Here is a 22,839-nt window from a genome sequence, read left to right as displayed (position 1 = left end):
CCAGAGTATAAGCGGTTGCCCTTCGTGAATTTACCAGCAGGGGAAAAAATTAGAACTGGATTTGTGTGTCCCTGGAGTGGACTCTGGGTGCCCTTCCACAGGGCAAGACCCAGAACTGGATTTCGATGCCCACGGGGGTGCGCTTTGGGAACAGGTGACACGAGGTCGCGCTCAGGGGGTGCCCTGCCCCCTTAGAAACCTGCCACTATTTTAATTGCTAACTGGGCTGCCCCCACCCCTCTGGGTGGCCCCGCTCCCCCCACGGCACCAGGCTCCGGGGGCCGCCGGAGAAGGCGCAGGGCCGGATTGCTGTGCGCTCTGCCAGCTCGGGGAGAAGGGCGGGTGCCCGGGCCACGCCTGGGGCCCGCGGTCCGGCGGGGCTGGCTCCGGCTGCGATCCCCTGGGCCGCCAGCAGGGAGCAGGCGCGGGCCGGGCCGCGTTCACACACACACACCCAGGCGCGCGCGGCGGGAGGGGAGCGCGCCGGAGCCTGGCATGCCCCAGTGTGGACGTGAGTCACTCCGCGGAGCCCCTCGCCAGCCAGGCTCCCGCCACATGCCGGCTCCCGGCCGCTCCGGGGCTCGGCTCCCCGCCGCCTGCGGCTGAGGCGCGCTGCCTCCCCGCTGCTCCCCGCGTGGACCGTACAAAGCCCGCAGCCCGGGGACCGCCTTGCCCGGGAGGAGCCCGCGGCTGCAGGGAAGGGACCATGTACGTAGACCCGGAGGCTGCCGGCAAAGGTAGGAGCCAGCCCCTCCCCCGGCCCCGAGGGCTGCCGCCTCCCTGGGGCCTTTGCCCGAGCCCCTGGGCGCTGTGCAGCGCCGAGCACCGCGGGGCGATCCCGTCCGGCCCCTGCTGCTGCCCGCGGCTCGGCTCCCCGGCTGGGGCCGTGCGGGCGGCGGGGCCAGGCTGGGCTTGGCCGGGGGACGCTCCCGCCGCCTCATCCCGCGGGCAGCGCTGCCTCCCCCGGCCGCCTTGGCCGCGCACCTGCTGCGCTGCCCGCTGGGCGCTGCTGGCGCGGCCCTTGCGGGGCTGGCTGGGTGGGGGACCGGGGGGGTTGGAGCGCGGGGCTGAGCCACTTGGTGGAACTTCTCTGAGCCCCACAGTGGGGAGCGGAGACAGGGCACGGCCGCAGCGTGAGGCTCCAGCGCCCCGCTCTCCAGCCTGCGCTGCTTCCCTTGCCGCTTTCATCTCCTGGCTGCCCCTGTTCCGCCTCCTTCCCGGTCCCTCTTTGCCCCTCTCGCCTTCCTCCTCTGCCCCCTTCCTCTTCCGCCCCCTTCCTCCTCTAATTCCCTTCCTCCTCCGCCTCATCTCCCCTTTCTCCTCCTCTGCCCCATCTCTCCTTCCTCCTCCGCCCCCTTCCTCCTGCTCCCCTCTCTGCCCCATCTCGCTTTCCACCTCCGCCCCCTTCCTCCTCCTCCCCTCCTCTCTGCCCCATTTCGCCTTCCTCCTCCTCCCCTCCTCTCTGCCCCATCTCGCCTTCCTCCTCTGCCCCTTCTGTTTTGCTCTGTGCCCCATCACTGCTTCCATCTCCATTCCCCTTCCTCCTCCTTCCCATTTTCTCTCTGCCCCATTCTGCCTTCTTCCCATTCCCTCTGCCCCATCTTTCCTTCCTCTTCTGCTCCTATTCCTCCTCCTTCCTGTTCCCTCTCTGCCCCTGTTTTCCTCCCTCTTGTTCCCTTTCTCCTTCCCTTCTCCTCTTTGCTCCATCTCTCCTTCCCTCCGTCCAATCTCCATCCCCTCTGCCCCATCTCCTTCCCCTTTCCTCTCCTTCACCTCTGCTCCATCCCTCCCTCTCAGCCCTTTCTCTTTCTTCCCAGTGCTCCCCTCTTTGACGTTCTGCTCCCGTTACCTCCTTCCTGTTATCTACTCCCAATTGACTCTGTCAGATCTCTGCTCGTGTTCCTGTCTTTCCCCATCTCCCCTTTCTTTTCCTCTCCTTGTTCCGCTTTTCCCTCTCTTCCACCCCTGGAGCTGCCTCCTCCCTTCTCTGTTCCTTCCCTCTCCTTCTCCGGATTGTGGGCTTTCTGGAGTTTCCCAGGCAGGAGTTACGGTAGTTTTTTTTCTTTTGGGGGGGGGGGGAGTCACCACCGCTCATTTCAAATGAGTCACCACCCTGCAGAGCTGCCTGAGCAGTGGCACCTGCTATTCCTGGAAGAAATAAACATAACACAAGCAAAACATTCCCGAGTCACTGAGCCGGTTTTGAGAGTAGCAGTTAGCCCAGAGTGTGGGGGAGGAGAACCTCTCCATCTGGCTGGCTTTGGGGAGGGGGGGGTCCTACTGAGGCACAGCTTCCTGTCCCTCCCCCCACCAGCCTCAGTCTTACCCTCTGAAGACAAGGATTTTCAGAGTTCCTCTGGTGCGCTTGTGCTCCCAGGAGGCCCCCGACTCTCTACCTAGGAATCTGGCACAGGCGAGTGTTGGGGGCTAGGACATGCAAAGAAGGGGCATTGTTTTACGCTGTGTGGTTGGCTGTGGCCTGGTGTTACCTGCAGGCTCTGATTGCCAAGGTGGCTAATAAGGATGAAATGACTGGCTGGTTGCCTGGGACAGGGCGGGCTGTTTTCCTGAGATGTGGGGAGCTGCAGGAGAGGAGTGGAGTTAGAGAGTGGATTGGTCTCCAGAGGATTCTTCAGAATGGTGGGTCAGGTTTTCTAAGTAATCACGACTCTGTTTGAAGTAGATGCTCGTGCTTCGGCTAATTGGGCTTGTAGGATTTGGCAGACCCAGAACGTGAGCCCATCTAGCCCAGTGGTCTGTGTGTCCGTAGGTCTCAACCAGGGATCCGGTATGCAACAGTCTCAGCCAGGGGCTCCTTGGGGGCCGTAAGTAGGTTTCAGGACGTCTGTCGAGCATTAGACTCTGCGGGGCTCAGGGCAGAAAACGGAAGCCCTAACACACAAAACTGCAGCCTGGGACCCTCAGTTTTAGCACCCGGGGCTGATGCTGAAGCCTGAGCCATTTATCTTCTTGGTGCCGCCTGTAGTATGGGGTCCTGGGAAGTGGCCCTGTTTCCTCCTACCCCTTAACTCTGGGCCTGGCTTTATATGGAGAAAAAGAGTTGTGTGGCACAGGTGGGTCATGGAGTTTTTATAGCGTGTTGCGGGTAGCAGGCTCAGAAAGCAAAAAGTTGGGAACCCCTGCAGTGTGTGTAGTACCGCATGATCCCCAAAGAGAGCAGCTATGAAATAACCTGCCCTCTAGCTGCCCCTAAATACCTTACTTGTCTTTCCCCCCCACTATCACACTATCTGAGCACTTTCTAGTCTTTAATATATTGGTGTACCCAGCATCCCTGGTGTTGCGGCCCTGAGAACAAGTGATTTGCCCAGGGTCACACACACAGTCTGTGTCAGAGCAGGCAGTTGAACCTAGATCTCCCAATCCTGGGGCTAGCGCCCTAGCCTCTGGACCATCCTTCTTAACTCACTCAGTTAGTCTGACTGTGTTCTGAAGAAGAGCGTTTATATCCCTTCCGAATCTATTTTTTATAATCCTGCCTAATATTCTCATTAGCGGTGCAAATGTGCCATCCCTTTGTGAATCATTGCTAACCCCTGGCCAGAGTGGTACCTTGCGATCGCTGGTTAATCAGGTGTTGTGTGAAACAACATGTCGGTTTATCATTTTAAAATTCGCAGCCCTTCTGTTTGGCTGGCTGGCCCCTGCAAGGGGAAGTGAGGTTTGCTGATCTCCCTCCCCTGTGCCAGTTGTAATTATCTAGCACTTGATCTTTCATCATTCCCCTTCTTGTCCCACTCCTCTCTAAACAGTTTCAGTCTTTGCAGTCCCTCTTCATATGGAAGTTTCCTAGGTCTCTAATCAGTCTTGTCTCTGAATCTCTCTCTTTCTGTCCTATCCCTTTGGAGCCAGTGGCCCCAGCCTGACACACCGTATTCAATACCAGTATCCCATTGTTTTACACGCTGGCATAATAATAGTCTGTGTTACTCTCCATCACCTTCCTTGGGGACCCGAGTGTGCTGTTTGCTTTTTCCACTCCTGCATACTGAGCAGATATCTCCATTGCGCTCTCTACTACGCTGCCTGTGTCTTTCTCCTGAGCGGATAATTGAAGCCGAGCCCGGCAATGGGTGAGTAGTTCTTGCTGTGGGCCGTTGTCCAGGCCACTTAGCAGGAACTTGAGTCTCTGAGTCTGTTGCATCCAGCGCTCTGCTTGCCTCTGCCCCGCTGAGAAATCCACTGCCACTGCTTGCCCCTGGATTAGGTAGCTTCAGCGTGAACTAGTCTCAGCTCAGCATCTGCCTGGCCCTGGCAGCTCTTTCCAGCCATGAGCCACCCTCACCGCTTTATGTGGGTAACTCTCTCTGGGCTCCTCCCCACACCATGAAATGTGTGTCACCCTATTCCAATGCACTAATGAGGCTCCTGCCCCTACCCTTTGCCTCCCCACATCGCACCCCCCCCAATGTTCTGAGCCCCTCCTACCAGTGTTCTGAACAAAGACCCCTGGGCCTGACATAGCCCCACCCTGAGACATCATGACCCTGCCCCACTGCCTCCCTTCTACAAATGACCCTGCCCTGACCCCGATTTTCCCCGAGATTTATGCATGACTGTCCCATGCTTTGCTGCTGGACTAATGACTCTCCCTGAGCTCCGTGTCATCCCATCCGTGTCGCCCGTCCCTGCCTCTCCATGTCATATAGACAGCCCCACCTCCATCCTTTTCCCCTCCTGCCCTGGGCTGTCTTGTGGAAGGGCCAATTACTGGGATGTGAAGATGCCATGCGGAATGGGTGCCTTAGGTCGGGGACCCGCGGTGTGGTGGAGGGAGCCAGGCAGGGGAAGGAATAAGGCAGAATAGATTTTCTCTCTCAGGCCCTGGACAAATAAGGGTTATTCTGAGTGGGCTTGATCCTGCAAGGAGCAACTCTTGGGAGTCCTGAGCATCCTCAGGTTCCACTGAAGTCCGCGGGAGTCGAGGGCATCCAGCCCCTTGCAGGATCCAGCTCCATGTGATGCGTCTCTCCATTGTGTGGCCTGGAAGCAGGCCAGCCAGCTACCGAAGCTATGACGGCAGGTGTGGCTTCCTCAGACGCAAGTTCAGCCAGAGCGCCAAGAAACCTAGCTCCGTTCGGGTAGGCAGGACCGGACTGAGTCACCAGCAGTATTTCCTGCAGCACTTCTCTGCTTCCTGGACATCTCCCCTACAAATATTCACACCCAGTGTCCAGGGACGTGCCCAGCCACATACCAGTCCAGTCCCACCTTGCATAATGCATGAGCGCTAACGAGATCTGAGGCCACGGAGGCAGGCATTGGTATTCCTTTCTCTACTGCTCCTCCTGCTCTTGCTGCTGTAGATACTATCTCTGCCTCAGGACACACTCCTCCAAAGGCTTCTACGCAGAGTGTCTCCTTGGGATTGTTTTCAGATCGGAGATTTCAGCCACGTCCTCCACCAACCCACTGCCTCTCATGATGGTCTCCCCATGGAGTAAGATGCTGCTTTTCTCTCTGTACTTGTTCCAGTGCTCCAGCATGGGGCATTTTGCTACAGGCAGCAGCATCTTCTGGCTCAGGTGTGATAAAACTGCGGTGCTGATCACTTGTGGTCATTAAAGATCTCCTGGCAGAGCCCCTATATCCTGGTCAGACTCCTCTGCAGGTGCTTATATTTGCAAAAATGAATTCCTGTTCCACTTTCAATTAGCAAGAGTTCTACCCTTTGTTTCCTGATGCAAATGTGGGTAGTGTTGCTGTATGCTGTTGAACAGCAGTAGCGCGCCTCTCTAGAAGTAGCTGCATTTCAGTAACAAAGGATACAGTCTGCCTTGTGAGGGATTTGTGAAATGTCATTCTTTAGGACTTGTTAAATGCTTTGGGGCCTTTGGAGGAAAGGTGCTTTAAAGCCCAGCATGTAAGTATTAATTATTACCTGATTGTAAACAATCCACGGTCTGGCAAACAATGGGAGGAGCTGTGGGCTGTTAAGGGAAATTGTCTAAGGTGAAAAGAAACATTACAGGTATAACAGGAGCTGAGAACAACTAGATGTGGTTTTCAAAGAGCTTTTCCAGAGACCAGGAGTAGCAGAGAAGGTTCTTGCTCTGGTTGATTATGGCAAGGGGGGGTAGTCATGGTTCTGGGAGATTTGGGGAATGGGTGACGGGTCCTTTGCCACACAACACCCAGCTGCCCATGGGAGTTATGCTTCCTGTAGCACATCGGAGGGCTTGATCTCTTGGAAAAAGCAAGTCGGCCTTTTGCGATCCAGGGTGCTCTTCCTACTATAGAGTGAGATTTCTCCCTGTCCCCCTCTGGCCCTGTGAGTGAGATTTCTGGGCGCTCCAGAAATGAGGCTTCGACTCTCCATCTCAGCACAGCCTGTGGCGTTAGACTGTCCATGCCAGTTATCCCCTCCTGGGGCCTGGCAGCATGAGGCTCTCTGATGCCCTCAGCACGTCTGGGAAGGGCAGTTTGATAATGGCTGTCCCCCTTCACTACGTGAGTAAGTCCGGGGGGGGGCAGCACCCCACTCTGTCCCCACATGGCAGAGCTCTCTGTGCCCCCGGGGCAGCCCTTTCCATTGCTGCTTTTGTGCCTTGGTGCCTCTGATCACCAGCTGCACTGACAGAGCCCCGCAGCCTGAGTGATGGCCCCTCAGGAGGTGGTGAATAAATAACCAAGCGCCTGCTGTTTTCTCAGGGGAAGGGAGGCAGCTCCTGGGTCTGGGATAAAAAGGTCTGCGTGCCGGAGCGGCAGGTGTGGGGATGGCAGAGCAGGGGAGTGGAAGGGAAGGTGACTCCCCAGGGCGGGTGGTGCGGAGACAAAAGCGGGGCAGGTTAAAAATAAGATGAAACACCATCAAAAAGATTGTCGCCTGGGGCTCTGGGACAGACAGCACAATGGGCTCGGAACTTGCAGGAGGAGAACGGCCTGGAGGGAGGGGGGGGGCTACATGCTGGGGAAAGTCACCAGCCGAGAAGCAGACAAAGAGCGAGGAGCTCAACCAGGCCACTGCCGTTCTGCACGGGGCTCTCCATCTCCTCCTCGGGCTGGGCGGCCGGGGGACCCTTCCCACCTTCGCTTTCCTGGGCCTCCCCCCTGTGTAGCGTCTGCCCTCCCTCTTCTCCCCCCGCCTCGCTGGCTGGGCTGGAGCACCTCAGTCCTGCCCTACAGCAATGCCCTGCTCTTCCTGCCACCATCTTCACCGCAGGCCTCTTGGTGCAGCGCATCTTGTCATGTCAGGCCTGGCACTGTGCATCTGCCCCCATGGGCCTCTGCCGAAGCCCCACACTCCCGCATCGTCTTCTGCTCCTGAGATTCCTGCTTTGTCTGCCCATCCCCTCAGTGCTGCCCTTTGTTATCCCCTGCTGGTCCAGGCCTGGGCTCCCATAGAGCTTTGCTAGTGCCCCTCCATCCTGCCCTGCAGCTCTACCCTGCTAGTCCAGTTCTGCCCCTCCATCCTGCCCTGCAGTTTCCTCCTCCTGCCCCCCCCCCCAAGCCCCTCCAATGCAGAGACCATGCTGACTGTTGCCAGCTCCTGCTGCAGTGGCTTGTAGGCAAATGAAAGCAAGACCCAGGGTCTCCTTTTTCTTGGGCTCAAGCTCACATTTGAACCCGGATCTGCTGGGTTGCAAGGCGGCTGTGTGAGACCCTTGCATCACAAGCTCCCTCCCTCCTCCTCCCACTGGCCTCCTGCTGGCTTTTCTTTCTCTTCCTCCCGTCCCTTCCCGCCTACTAGCTGTAAAATTTCTCCTCTCCTGCTCTCAGGTGCTGGTGCCTCCCAGAATAGCTCCCCTGCCAAGAGAGGGGTGGGGAGGGAGACAGGCGCACACACCTAGCAGTGACAGGTGAACTCAGGTTACTAAAATTAAACCTGCCTTGGCTGCAGCTGCAAGGATTCAGGGTGGAGGCCAGGGGACCCTCAGACAGGAATATGCTCTGGGCAGGCCAGCCTCAGTTTTGATTCCAAGGAGATATGGCGCAGGGAGCGGAGGAGGATGTCTCTTCCCCAGCCAGGAATGGATGGAGCTTGGGGCTGATTTCCGTGGTCTAGTCTGTCAGTCCTCAGCCTGCCAGGGGGAGAGGAGGAAATGAAGACAGATGTAGATAATATCGCTGCCACCCCAAGCCCCTGGGGGCTCAGCTACAGTATGTATTATGGATGAATTCAGCAGGGAGGGGCTTTCGAAGAGCAGACGGCAGGGCTGGCAATAAGAGACTGTGTGCTCAAAAGGCATAGAGCGGGGTCGCTGTGCAGGGCATGGCCTGTTCCCTAAAAGGTGGAGGGGGTTTAAAGGCAGGTGCTGGGATAGCGAGGGGGCAGATGCAAGCCCCTTCTGCCCTAGGAAGTGGAGTCTATGGACCCCTCACTTCCAAACAGCGGGACACTCTAACACCACCTCTCCCTCTGCACAGAGCGGGTTCTTGCTCCACCCAGGCATCCCAGCCCTCTCTTGGCTTCAGAGATTTTTAGGATGATGACGACCACCTCTTCAGACCTCCTGATCTCTCTGACGTGCGATGACCCACAGGTCTGGTGCTCACTTCCATGGGAAGGTGCGGAGAGAAACCAGGAAACCTGGTTTCTGCTCCCCACCTTGACTAGCGGAGACCTCTCTCTGTGGGATCCTGCTTCTCAGTCAGCCCGCCAGCCTGCCCTGCATCTGTGGGGCTCGACAGTGGGAGGCAGAGCCCTCTCTCTCTGTGGCCTTACCCAGCGGGTGGGATGCGTTAGACAGTAGGATCCCCAGGCACTGCTGTTGGGTTGTGTGGCAGAGCTTGGGAATGCCTTGCTGGGGGGGGGGGGGGGAGGGGTGTGGCAGAGAGGGAAGGAGCGAGATGATGAACTTGCTTCACCCTGCCCCTACTTTGTCCAAGGGAGTTCTGGGTAGGGGCTGAAGACATTAGGGGTTAGAAGAGGTGATGTGCAGTGGAGAGGGTCAGTGGGGTAAAGGGGGCTCCTTGCTCCAAGTCTCCTGTAATACAAACTCATTCCTCCATCCATTCTTCCTCTTTTTTTACCCTCATGGCCCTGTCCTCTGGATCCATCATAGAGCTGGAAGAGACCTTAGAAGGCCATCAAGTCCAGCCCCTGCCCAAGGCAGGACCAATCCCAACTAAATCAACCCAGCCAAAGCTTTGTCAAGCGGAGACTTAAACACTTCTAGGGATGGAGATTCCACTGCTTCCCTAGGTAACCCATTCCAGTGCTTCACCACCCTCCTAGTGAAATAGTTTTTCCTAATATCCAACCTGGACCCCTCCCACCACAACTTGAGACCATTGCTCCTCGTTCTGCCATCTGTCACTACTGAGAACAGCCTCTCTCCATCCTCTTTGGAAGTTGAAGGCTGCTATCAAATCCCCCCTCACTCTTGTCTTCTGCAGACTAAATAAGCCCAACTCCCTCAGCCTCTCCTCATAGGTCATATGCTCCAACCCCCTAATCATTTTGGTTGCCCTCCTCCACCAGCCTCCTGTGTCTTTCCCTTCCACTTTTGCCCACCTGCTTCTGGGCCTTATGTGTCTCATTCCCCTCCCTCCCTTTCTCCTCCCCTGCTCATCGCCATGGCACCCAAGCACCTCTCGTCCCATCTCTGATGTCTCGTCCCCCTCCTTCGCCCCCCCAGTCCCATCTGTCTCATTTTCCCCGGACATCTGTGCGATTGGCTCGTTAGGGACGTCAGGAAGCCAGCCAGACGGGCACCCAGGTGAGCTGGCCACGGATGCTGCAGGAGAAGAGGGAGCGAGGCAGGAAGGAGCGGGAGGGAGAGGTCACCTTGTGGGGAGTGTAATGAGGTTTAAAAGGGAAGTGGCCTGTCTCACAAGAGGAGGGAAGGCCGAGGTGGCTGGCTGAGGCAGGAGGGGACTGACTAAAACCACCCTGCCTCTTCACCAGTTCAGGGATGGACGAATCTTCACCTGAGGCACAGACCACAGGGTCTTATATTTCATTCCATTGTGTGCGACCCCCTTCTGACAGTGAAAATCATGACTGGGGCGGGGTGGGGGGGACGGACCGAAGCCTGAGCCTCACCGCTCCGGGTGGGGGAGCCAAAGCCCCAAGGCTTCAGCCCAAGTGGCAGGGGGAGAGGAGCTGTAACCTCAGCCCTGTCGCCCAGGGCTAAAGCCCTTGGCTTATGGCCCTGAGTGGTGGGAACCAGGCTTCAGCTTCGGCCCTGAGCAGTGGGGCTCCGGCCTTGGCCCCGGGAATCGGGTTTGGGCTTCAGGCCTGGGCCCCACCAAGTCTAACACCAGCCCTGGTGACCCCATGAAAACCGGGTCACAGGCCACGTTGGGGTCTGACCCCCAGTTTGAGACTGGCTGGTCTAGACAAGTGCAGCAGTTGTGAGGAGACGTAACAGAGTGGCTTGCCCTTGAAAGGCTGGAGGCCTGGGCCCCGCCAGTCCTAGTCCCTCTCAGCAGGGATCAGCTGTAAGAATAGCAGGAAGCTACACAGAGAAATGCTCAGGGAGGTGGGAGACAAGTGACCTGTGTGTCTGGGAGCAGAGAGTTTCCAGCAGAGGCACCTGGGACTTGGGGAGTGAAACCATGGAGAAGAGAGGCCTATGAGGAGTGACCTATGAGGTAGTACATGGAGGAACTTGGGAACTGTAGTTTAAACATTTGTTAATGCTTGAAATCAAACCTGAGAAGGGCTGTGAATGGATGCAAGGGGGCTGTGAGTTATTAAAGAAGGCCCTTGAAGGGGGAAACTGAGGCAAGGGTCAGTTTCCGAGTTGCCATGAGGCAATCCACAAGAGGCAGCCTGCCCAATAAGAGGAGGCCTGTATGGACTGTAATAAAGGAGAGAGGCTGGTAATAGATCAGTCTTTATTTTACGTGATATGGGGTGTGGCTGAGGCCCCTTGTTCTGGGACACCTTCTGGTCCATGAATCAGCCAGAGAAGCTTCCGGTGCAGTCACCTGTGCTTTTATTGTTCCTTCGTTCCCACCACCGTCTATGTACAAAGCTTACAGTACATTGTCAGCTGCTCCATCTGCCTGGGAGCACACTCAGCCACACCCTGGCTCCTTGCTCCTCCTTGCCCCCTCCTGGCTTCCTTCCTTGCCCATGAGGCCCACATCTGCTTGTAATAGCCCTTCAGGCCTGGGCTTGCTCAGCTGTTTCCTCTCAGCCTCTTTAGCCAGGCTACAGTGGCAGAGCTCTGGCTTTGCCAGCACTGTCACAATGGGTCAGTAGCAGTTGTTTCCTCTAATCTTAATCTCTAGGTGCGGATTTTTCCATCCACGTGCAGAATAAATTTTATGTGCACCAAGGTGTGTTTGTGCACCACCAGGAAAAACACAAATCTAACTGTGGGCACTCTGCTAATCAGCTAGGCGGCATTAGAATCTCTCTTGAGCGGCCTCACAAGCTCCTAGATTACAGGGAGCACTGGCCAGTAGCTACAGCTCCATGGACCAGGACTTCATTGGGAGTGGGCCAAATGTTAATGTCTGTGCCTTAAGCTGGGATTGGACCCTGGGGTGTTTACTTAGCTGTCCCATTAACTTCCTGTTAAGAGGCTGTGGCTAGAAGTTGCTGCCTGACTTCTGACAATTGGCAGCAGGTGATCATGAGAAGCTGGTGACTGGGTTTGGCAGATGCTTTGTTCCCTGTGTCCTTGTCCATCTTTTCCTTTCCTGCTAGAAATGGGTTCATCTCTAGACCCTCGGCACGTTCCTTGCATGTATGTTTTATTCATAGCCCAGGCCCAGTTGCCCATTTGCTGCTCTGTGGGCATTTCCCTTCCCATCTCTGTCCTTGTGTCTGTGGGATTTTGGTGATGTGTGTGAATGAGTGATGGCCATTTGGATTGAGTGCCCCCCACCTGGAGTGTGCTTGTGCACATCCTGTTTGCTCTCGTGTCGTCTTTCATCCGTATGGATGGAAGATTTCTCCAGACAGGCTGCTCCAGAGAGGAGTGAATTAAGTTCGTGGGGCTGTTTTGGAGATCTCCATTCAACTGACTCTTCGCAGGGAAAGAAGCGTTGAGGATGTCACCAGGTCCTCCCTTTGGACTCCTTTAATAGCTCTTCTAGGTCCAGTGAGATACTCCTGGCTAAGGAGATGCTAGGGGCCCAGATGCCCCTTGTGGGATATTTCAGTTGGCCTCTGACAAACCTGTTTTGGTGAACACCAGCGGTCTTCGTGGTTCAGTGAATAAGCATCACTTGGCCCCGCAGCCTGGAGAGGAGCCCCCTCAGTGGACTGGGGGCAGCAGAGCCTGGCAGGCAGGCTGGGGGCAGTGCACTGGCTGGGGCTGTGACCAGGAGGGGGGCAAACACCCTGGTTCGGGACTGCTCAGTTCCTGAGGATGCCAGACTAGGGAGAGGTCCAATCTGTATGGAGATATATTCATCGGGGAGGGGACGGGGGGGGATGAGCAACTGAGCAGCAAAGTTTATTAAAGCTTGTGGTCTGGGCCAAGAACAAGCTGCATGGTTCTCTCATGGTTGATCCAGCTCCCTGAGAGGCGGTAGCTAGGTCTATGACAGGTTAGATCACAGAAATCCTTTTGGGATTGCCCCGTGGCGTGCTGATCAAGCCACTGACACCTGCCTTCTTGCTCTCTGGGGCTCCCCGCCATCCTGTCCTACTGGTCCAGAAGCTCTGGTCTTCCCCAGCAAAGGTACAGAATGGAGGTAACTGACCCCTTGCAAGAGCAATACAAGCACTGAACCAGTTCAACTCTGGGAGAGCTCAGCTATAAGGGTTCAGCACCCAGGAACCCAAAAGGACCAAACCCCAAATAAATCTATCTTAATCTGTGTAAAAGTTTTGCACAGAGAAAGCTCATAAGGTCAGGTCAGCCCTCTTTATCAATGGAAGAGAGATATGCACAGTGGTTGCTTCCTCCTCCCCTGGATCACAGTTATTTACATGGGACTTGATAATAAACAAAAGTATTATACTTAATAAAAATTAAGTATAAAAAGTAGGATTTAAGTGGTTGCAAGTGAAAACAGTCAGATCAAAGTAAATTACTAAATTAAAATAAACAAGACCTATGGCTAATCCTAATCCATTAAGAAATTTATGTGCAAATTCTTACCCTAAATAGTTGATCTAAACATCATTCCCAAGCTAAGCAGCCCCCTACCTTGGGCACAGTTCTTCTTCCCTGTTCAATCTTAGATGTTTCCAGCAGGCATCTTAGGTAATAAGAGTGGGGTCTCCTGGCATCTGGCGATTCCCTATTGTTTGGTTTCCCACCTTTTATATCCCTTTTTCCCAAGGTGGGAATTCTCTGTGCTCAGTTCAAACTTTTCTCACCTCAAGTGAAAAAGTACAGGCGCCAAAATGGGTTTCAGCGTCACGAGGCCTGGCCACCTGTCTTTGTGTGGGCAACTCTAGTTTGGGCTTACAGGACAAACAAGACTATTCATAGGTTGTTGGTTTGAGTACTGAGTCATTAAGTTTCCGGAGCATCAGCAATGGCTCCCGTTAGCACATTTAGAATTATAAACAGATTCACACTTCGTATTTCTTCACATACAAGAATAACACATGCACAGAAATAGGAAATACAGATTCAGGGGAATACAACCTTTAAAATGACATGTCACATGACCTGTTTTGCATAAAGCATCTATGAGTTATGCATGCCCATGCTCATAAGCCAATTTTCATAAAGCATGGGGAGGGGGATTACAAGGTCAATGAAAACTTCTCCCATCAAGCTAGTGTTGTCTGCAACCGGGGGTGAGGTTGGCATAGTTACAGCTCTCAGGGGTGTGGATTTTTCATGTCCCTAAGAGCCGTAGCTATGCCAATGTAAGCTGCTAGTGCAGACTAGCCCTGAGGTTATAACACTTCTAGATGCGGGTGGGGAGGCTTGCATATGCTGATTCCAGTTGGATTCTCCAGAAAGCAATGGAAAGGACTTTTGGATCAATAGCATAAGCTTTAACTCACTCGAGCCTTCGTTCTGATTCCTGATGTACAGACGGATACGAGGAAAACCCGCTCCTACCTCCTACCTGATGTGCAGACGGATCGGGGAAAACCCAGCTGTGGAGTTTGAAGGACTGACACATACCAGAGCCCTGTGTTGGAGATAGAGGTGTCCTCTGGCAAGCTTTTTAGCATGAGCGTGTGGGTTCTTTAGTGGGTTTTAGACGCTGTCTCTAAATGTAAAAGCATTCCAGGATAAATGTGCTTGCTTAGAAAGAGCAGTGTGGGGACTTGGAACAGCTGGCAACTCACTGGCCATAGTCTGCGGAGAGAAAGCAAAGTACTGGAATGTTTGGGCAGTCTGGTTTGCTGGGCATGTCTCATCTAAGCTGGGAAATGTGCAGCCTTGGCCAAAAGGGAGTGCAGAGGTGATGGCTGGAAGCCTGAACATGTTAAGTCCATTTCCTGGAGGGGTGGCGTAGGGGGAAAATACAGGTGCAGTGACCCTTAAAACTGTGGCACGCAGCAACTCAGTTCTCCTTGCAGACAATTGTCATTGGGAGTTTCACTGAGCATCTGCATCGCTGCTCAGATGGGTTGGCGCATGCCGCCCTGGAGGCAATGGATTCTCTGGGCTTTGTTCCAGTCTAGTAGGACCCCATTAGCTCCAGCCATGAGTTTGTTCCCATCTATGGAGGTGCTCTGGATAGTTCAGGTTCCCCAGTCACCTGAGTTGGGTGGTTCATAGGTCACCTCATCTATCCAGTGTAGGGTCTGGGCCAGCCCCACTTCTAATCTGTTTTCCCTTGACCTTGGAGATTCTTGGGTCCTACAAGGGATGTGAAATCCCATTTAAAATGTTAACCAGCACATGGGGTTGCACCAGGGCAGGGGCTGCACAGGGTGAGCACCGGTTAACTGGTTACCCCAGTAAGAATGCCAGTCAGGCGAATGCTTACCGGGTAACCAGTTAACCTTTTATACCTCTAAGTCCTGCATGTTTCTGTGGTCCCATTGGTGGTGCTGAAGTAGATCTGAGCCTTGTCCTTTTCCTGGTGGGCCTGATGATTTCCTCCAGGCTGGTGTTCGCCTCTTCATTTCCTCCCTGTATCCTTGTTATTTCTTGGGCCTGGAAGCCACTTTGGTTAACTCATCCCTCCTGAAGGTTACCCATATAAAGTGTGTGTAGGTTGAATAAAACACTTTTGAGATGAGAAACTCACTGGCAACTCAGTTGCCAAGTCTAAGGCGGTTTCCACTGTATTCGGCATCTTGCATTTCCTGCTCCCTTGTACATGCTGACCAGACCCTCTCCTGCCTGCGTTTTCTGATTGTGTCTTTCTCTAGTCCACGTGTGGCCTACCTGAGCCTGGGAAGGAGCCACAGTTTACCAATGTACCTAGCCAAAGTGCTACAGGAATTTGTCCCCATCAGGTGCCTTCTCTCCCGTCTCCGGTATCTTTTGCCCACCAGCAGCCCCACCGATCAGCGCCTCCTTTTCCTTCCCCGTACCTCCTGCCCGCTGCAATCAGCTGTTTCATGGCACTCAGGAGGCTCTGTGGGGGGGGAGGGAGGGAGGGTGTGATACGTTTGGAGGAGGAGGTGGAACCGAGTTGAGCACTGAAGGTTGGCACCTGGAGCTGCAGCCCTGGAGTCGATGCCTGAGCAAGGAGTCACATATTAACTTCAGAAGAGCCACAGGTGGCTACAGAGCCACAGGTTGGCCACCCCTGCTCTAGTCCCACTCTTCTGTGTTAACACTGATGGATCCTCTTCATTGTCCCTCTGTGTACTGTTTCCTAGTAGTCTGCCATTCATCTACTACCCTTGGCGCCTCTGCTCTCGCCCCACAGGCCACTCTGTGATCTGCCCCTGTGGCCCTGTTGCCCCACAGGCCGCTCTGTGATCTGCCCCTGGGGCCCTGTCTCCTGCGGGTTGCCCTGCTATCTGCCCCGTGGCCCTGTCGGCTGCTCTGTGATCCGCCCCAGTCACCCTGTGGGCCGCTGTCTCTTGGCTCTCTTACTCTCTCCCTCTGCCTTGCCCACATCCCTGTGTCTCTCTCCTTCAGACTAAACCCTCTTTCTCCATCATCCCTGTGCACTCCCCCATCCTGCCCTTCACTCAAGTCTGCACCCTCGGGAGTGTCCTGGACCTCTCCCTTTCCTCACAGCCCGGCTTTCCCCAAACCTGCCTCTAACCATTGCCCCTTCCTCTGTCCCCATGGCTCGCTCCTCAGCTGTGCACCCACTTCTGGAAGGGGGTGGCTTGGCGGTGGGGGGGCCAGGTAGCAAGTGCCTTTATTTCCCGGGTGACTGACTCACAGCTTGGGCATGTGCCCCGCCCTCTGGTGACTGCAGATCCATCATCAGGGCTCTCAGAGGCTGCCCCAGCACCTGCTGCAGCCTCTTGGTTTTGAGTTATGATGAGTCTATTACTCCCCCCTCCAAATCCTTGACATGGCCTGGCTCAGAGAGGTGCATGGGTTCCCAAACTGGGAGGGAGGGGTGCCCTCTGAGGGGGTGTGAATAAATTCCAGGGCAACCCAGCCCCCCCCAGTCAGTCCCCCCAAGTTTTGCTGCTATTTTTGTTTTTTGGCCCCGATCAGTTCCTTTTTTTTTTTTTTTTTTTTTTTGCTCAAGTTTTGCTGCTATTTTGGGGGGGGGGGGGAGGCGGGGCATGAGAGTCTCTCAAAAATCAAAAAGAGGGCATGATGCCAAAAAGTTTGGGAACCACTGGATTAGAAGCTGGCACTGTTGCTTTTTTTGAAGACCTGGATGTCTTCCTAATCTGCTCCTCTGTGGAGTCTGTCACCACCCCCTTCTCTGGGGTCTGTGGTGGACCAGGCCTCTTGGAGGCTGGGGATGTGTGGGATGTCTACACTGTGTCTGTGGCACCAGGGCTTGTGAGCTGGATGTTGCTGAGCCAGGGGTTGGGCGCGCATCGTGCTGTCAGCCTGGTGGGAGTGAGAGGCACTGGTGGGTGTGAGGTGGGGCACAGGCTGAGGTGCTGGGTGTGTGTATAAGTCTGGGGGGCGCTGAGTCTATGGGAGACTTGTCGAGCTCGGTTGGAGTTTTGCTGCGGCGAAATTCGTCACAGGCTGGGACTCTCCCTGCCGGTTTGGTGATCAGGGCGCGTAGCAGGCAGTGTAGAGAGAGATGAGGTGATCACGGGGCCAGGTGAGTGCCACAGAACTAGCTCCCCTTCTGCATGTCCTATTGCGCCTCCTGCTGGGAAAGACTGGGACTCGGGTACCTCTGGGCTCCCCCTATGCGCGGTGTTGGTGTCGGAACCCCGTTCCCTATAGCACCCCCTGCTGGCAGAAGCTGGTACTGGCGTAGCCCTGGGGTTGGTTTCTCCTCTCCTGTGTGTCACTTTCCATCCCTCACTCCCTGTCACTCACTCACTCCATCCATGTAGGGATAATGGAAGCCAGAGCGGAGAAGTGATTTCGGGAGGTGGACGTGGCTCCTTCTCCTGCCTCACAGCCCTAACAGGGAAGCAGGAAGCAGCTCCGGGAGGCGCCCTGCTGCTGGAGGGCACCGGCTGCAATGCCAGTGTGGAGCCGTCACGCCGCCCGGTGGCATAAACCTGCTGCCAGCCGGGGCAGATGGAGGCTGCGCCAAATGTTTAGCGGCAGCCTGGGCGAGCCAGCTGGGGGGCTAGGAACATGGCTCGCCACATGGGTCACTGATTCCACATGCCTCCCTCCCCATGTCCGCACTGGATCCAGCTCCCCTGCCGGGGCCCTACACACCGCGCCTGCAGGGGACAGAGATAGTACAAGCCAAACAAGCTTCCCTGCTGGCTTGCAGCTTCCATGCTCGCCTGCATGCAGAGATGGTAATAGCACAGAGCCCCCGCTGCCGCCAGGGAGAGTCCATCCTTCTCCCTTTGTCACTGGGACATGCCAGCCTGGGGAGAGCTCCGCTGGCTACTTAGAGAGAGAGAGAGAGAGCCTTGCTGTCTGGCCTGGGGGGCTCCTCCCCATCTCAGGTGAGGGTGCCCCATGCTTGCTGTAGGGTCAGATCTCTTGGGGCACTTTCAGTAGCGGGCCCTGAGCCGTCCAGTGTCACATTGACTAGCTGAGGCCTTGAAACCCAGCTGGACGTTCCCCCCACTCCCTTGCACATCCTGGCTTGAGCTGCATTCACACCTGCAACGCCAGCTCTGACTGACCCTGTCAAAGGGATCCTCGGATCTGGGTCCTGAGAGCGGGCAGGGCAGCGGGTGAGTAGACAGCATTGTGTTCCCTCTGATTTTTACCACCTCTGAGCGGAATGAATTTTGTTACGTGCACCATTCTGGAGGTGGTGTGGGACACCTCACCTTCATATTGGTGCACACAACAGAATTCATGTGGCAGGGGTGGGGCCATATGTTTCTAAGTGGGGGAGGGGGCTCAGGCTGGGGAAGAGGATTGTGGTGTAGGAGCATGAGGTCTCCAGGTTGGGGCTGGGGTTGAGGGGCTCAGGACGGGGACAGAAGGTTGGGGTGCAAAGGGCTCAGCTGGGGGTGTAGGCTCTTGGCTGGGCATGTAGGCTTCATATGGGACTAGGGATGAGGGCTTTGGGGTGCAGGAGGGTGCTCAGAGATGGGGGGGGTCTCAAGGTAGGGCAGTGGGTTGGGACTCAGTCTTACCCCTGCTGGGGACTACGGGGAGGGCCCCTTTCCTCTGGCCACAGCAGGTTAGTGCTGGGGTCTGCAGGGAGGGATACCCCCCAGCTGTAGCCTTGAGCCCCTGTATGGAGCTTAATGGGAAGCAGGGATGGGCAGCCATGAATAGTTGGTGGGTTGCATGAGTGGCCCTCCTTCACTTCAGTGGGCCGCAGCAGCTCATGGCCCTGCGGCCCCCTCCCGCACGTATCTCTGGGGCACCGGAGTCCCTCACTTACCTGCTCCTCCCCCTCCCTCCCAGCACTTTGGGAGTTCTGCGAATCAGCCGTTCGCAGCCTTCCAGCTCCGGGAGGGAGGGGGAGGAGCAGGACAGAGCGTGAATCAGGTGATTCACGGCTCCCTCCGAAAGTACTGGGAGGGAGGGGGGAAGCATAGGAAGTGCTGGGCTCTGGTGCCCCCAGTGTGTGAGAGGCAGCCAGAGGGGCCGCAGGTTGCCCACCACTGGCTTAGGGAGAGCTAAGATGGACAGGCGCGTGTGAGCAAGCTGGCAGAATCCGTTTGCACTGGTGACTGTTTTCCGCCACGTCCGATCCTCTTTCTGCTGTAGACCAAAGACACTCACACCTGGGGCAAGAGGAGAAGTCGATAAAGATGATGCAGCTCCTGGCTTTCTCATTTACAGCTTAGCTGAGGGAAAAATCTCCGCAACGCACCCAATGTGCACCATCTTATTAGCCATGCTGAGACCTGGCAGACTCTGGCTAGGACTGGACTCAAGCATTTTGTTTATCCAAGAAGTGCTTAAGTAGGAGGTGTTGGCAGCCATGGAGCTCTGTGAGAGCCAGCAGAATAGCCCTTCACATGCCTACGTGACAGACCCTAGCACAGGGAGTGTGGCGGGGAAAGAGGAGCCCTTGTGGGCTGTTGTAGCCAGGTGTAACTCAGAGCAACACGGGTGCTGCTCTAGTTTTTGTCAAGGACTAACCAGGCGAGACTCCCCTCTGATCCTTTGGGGAGCATAACTCTGATGGGAAGGGAAATCTGATGCCAAATCGGCATTTGGGGCATGAGAGGAGGCAAGGGCCACAGCTCACACACTGGAGGGAAGGTGCCCCTAAAATACTGACACAACCATCAGTCCGAGTCTGGATTCGGAGCCGCCTTATGCTTGGCCCCACAGATGCCGTTACAGGCCCCATTACGGCAAATAGAACCCCCCCCCCCCCTTGTTGCAATCAGGCGGATTGGACAGCATTGGAAATCAATGCCTGGGCTTGCTTAGACCTTGTTGGCGTGGAAGGTTAGATGAGCTGGCCAGCCTCCGCCGAGCATCAAGTGGAGAGGCTCTTGCGCTGAAGCATGCGGCTTGCGATCCAGCGTTCCGAACGCCCAGAGCTCCAGCGGGACTGGGGTTTTTTTGGTTTGTTGGCTTTGGGCCTGGTGCACATGTGGATGCAGTCATGAACTAGGGGAGGTCCGAGAGGCCTGCTCAGCTTGGGGGTGTGCTCTGCTGGCCCCTGCTTTTGCTCATTATGTGACTCAGCAAGAGCTGTGAAATCCTAACCTGGCCGCAGCTTTTTTACAATAGCCTCGACAGTGTGTGTAACCCGTAAGCTGGGCCCTGTTGTTACAGCCGGTAGTGACAGTGTAACCCATCCGACACCACGCGGAGCTGCACAAATTATGTAGCGTATGTAGCCGTATCACCTAGCGCTTGTCTAGCACATTTCATCAGTACATCGATAAGGACTTAACAAAGGAAGGGCAGGGTCATTATCCTCATTTTACTGGTGGGGAAACTGAGGCACGGGGCAGCGACTGTGGCATGGCCAAGGTCAGCCAGCAGGCCAGTGGCAGAGCTGGGGATCGAGCCGAGACATCTTGAGTCCCAGTCCAGTGCTGCATGCCGTGGGCCATGCCGCATGTACTTTATGCCCCAGATGTAGTATACGGCCAACAGCAGGCCTGATGCAGTGAACTAGAACTAGGTGCCTCCTTCTGGCTCTTATTTAGGTGCCTCCGTGGGAGCGGAGCTGCTGTGAACCCCTGGCTCTGCTCGCGGGCACTGAGCCCTTGAAATCTGGCCTTGAGCTCTTTGTGAATCTGGCGCCGTTGTCTGCGGAGCCTGTCTGCTTCCAAGCCCCGCCTGTCGCTGGCCTTGCGGGCTGGCACGTTGAGTGGGGCGAGCATCCCCAGAGGGCTGCAGCCTGCTACCTGCCTGCCCACGCTGGCATGCGGCACGACCCCAGGGGTAGCAAGGGAGGGGGGAGAGGAAAGGGCAGCCGCTGGCTGCCTGGCGAGGCATAACAGGGAGACCAGCTGGCCTTGGCTCTGAGAGTGAGGAGCCCAGGAGTCAGCCTGTGATCCAGGGAGAGCAGAGCAGGTGGGGATGGGCTGGTTGGGAGTGCCGTGGGGCAGGAGGACCGCACAGAAAGAGCTCGCAGATTGCGGAGTGGGTGGGAACCAGGCTGGGCTCACGTCCATGTGGATGGAAAGGGCATGTCTGGGCTTCAATGAGCACAGCGGTGTGGCCTTCCTGCCTCTCTCCTGCAATCAGCGCGGCTCCAGCCCAGCTGGCGGCTCGGCTGCCTGCTGTGAGGAACCAGCTCCCCGTCCCTGCCCTTTCCTGCCCCTGCCCAGGTGCTCTCAGCAGGGGTGGCGCGAGAGGGCATCACTTCTCGACAGGTGGAAGCTGCTGAAGGCCTGGCTGGTTGGCTGAGCCCCGCTCCCGAGGAGAGTAGCTATGGAATTGTGAATCTGTGCCAAGCCCCCTGCCCGCAGCGCTCGGAGTCTTGGGATTCCTTTGGCCCAGCAGAAACTGGCCGATCAGGAGCAGGGTGTAGGGCTAGTTCCTTCGCCTCTCCCCAGGCACTTCTGGCTGACACCTACAGGGGTTTAGAGAGTCTCTGGCTGCCACACAGGAATGGTGTCTGCTCTTGCTTTGTCACTACGTCAGCATGTGACAAGGACCACCCCGTGCCTCAGTTTCCCCAACCAGTTAAGAGGGATGCTACCGCCCTCAAGGAACTCCTCCCACCCAGTGCTTCAAAGTCGCCCCTGTCCTGTACCTTGTGGCCACCCCTTGTGTGGCTTCCCAGTGCCTGCAGGGATTCAACGCTACTCTTCCAAAAGCACCTACCCGTGGAACTAGAGTCTCTGTTCTCTGGCAGCAGCCGCATATGGAGAATCAGTTCCACTTTAATCCAGAAGGGGGTGGTGGTGCCTATCACCTTATTACCCCATTGACTCTTCTCGTGCTGTGAGACTTAATCCACAGCGCGCTGGGTGACCCCTGCTGGGAAGGTGCTACAGGCCAGCGAAGGGGTACCACACCCTAACCCACGGGTTTCCCTGGGGGGGGGGGGGTTAGGCAGCTTCCTGCCTCTCCTGACACCGCAGATCATGCAGCACCCCAGAAGCAGCCGGCAGCAGGTTGCCAGCCAGTGGGAGTTTGGAGCTAGTGCTCAGGGCAGGGGCAGTGCGCAGAGCCCTTTGTGCTCCCCCCAACCTAGGAGCTGGACCTGCTACCGGCTTCTTCTGGGGTGCAGCACAGACTGCAGTTCCAGGACACGCAGCCACCTGCCTTAGCACCCCCCACTGGTCACCTGATCCCCCAGCAGCCATGAGACCCAGCACCCGACATCCCACCCTCCAGTGCTGGCGCATGCCCTGTGGTTTGAAAACAGCTGGTCTAATCAATGGGGTTCAGTCGGCCTGTGTTTGGGGCCGCTTTCCCTATCCTACGCCTTGCAACCCTGGAGTACTCCTTCTGGACGCAGCCTTGGGCTGCACGGTGCAGGGACCCATCCCATGCGGGTCTCTGGTTCTCCAGGGGTCTTTACGCAGCCTTTCTCTCCTCTCGCTCCCCAAGGCCCTAGGGCTTTGGCTGGATCGGACAGGGCGCTTGCTGGGGTGCCGCGCGCCAGGAACGTCTGCAGGCTGGGGAGGGGGGAGCTGGCCGCTTGCTGAGCGGTGGCTGTGGGTGGCTGTCATGGGGCTCACTCACTGCATGGCGCCAGCTCCGTGCCGGCTGTGGCAGAGGCCCAGGGTTCTGGTTTCGCTGGGCGAGATGCTTCTTGCCATTCCTGCCTGATTCTAGTGACTTCAAAGCTTCCCCTGGTGCCTCCGAGGAAGGTCGCCGGGTTCGTTGCTCTGACTCAGCCTGGGCTCCTGGATCTCGCTAGCTGGCTGCGCAAGGGGCCAGGGCTGCCCGGGGACGTGGCAGTGACCCTGAGCTGGAGCAGCGCTCGGCACAAACCCATCTGTGGTTTGCTTAAGTGAAAACTAAAAGGCCCTGCAGATCTGAAGGCAGCGGGAGAGCGGGGAGAGGGCTGGTTTACCTGACGTCAGGC

General features: G+C 56.3%; 1 protein-coding gene across 6 annotated transcripts in view; it reads left to right on the top strand.

Moving 5' to 3' along the window:
* The first annotated feature begins 426 nt into the window (after positions 1-426).
* Positions 427-22,839, top strand: part of SYT7 (synaptotagmin 7) — a 164,637-nt gene continuing 142,224 nt past the window's right edge. For 2 of the 6 annotated variants that reach the window (XM_075928450.1, XM_075928451.1), the window contains exon 1: positions 429-737. In XM_075928450.1, the coding sequence (XP_075784565.1) occupies positions 707-737 (31 nt within the window). In that variant the 5' untranslated portion in view covers positions 429-706. Of the gene's footprint in view, positions 738-22,839 lie in introns of all 6 variants that reach the window. The other 4 variants (XM_075928449.1, XM_075928452.1, XM_075928453.1 and 1 more) reach the window with 4 other exon arrangements.

This window comes from Pelodiscus sinensis, chromosome 4 (assembly GCF_049634645.1).
Source record: "Pelodiscus sinensis isolate JC-2024 chromosome 4, ASM4963464v1, whole genome shotgun sequence".
NCBI classification, from domain to species: Eukaryota; Metazoa; Chordata; order Testudines; family Trionychidae; genus Pelodiscus; species Pelodiscus sinensis.
The sequence above is the reverse complement of the archived record's forward strand: the minus strand, read 5'-3'. Positions and strand labels throughout refer to the sequence as shown.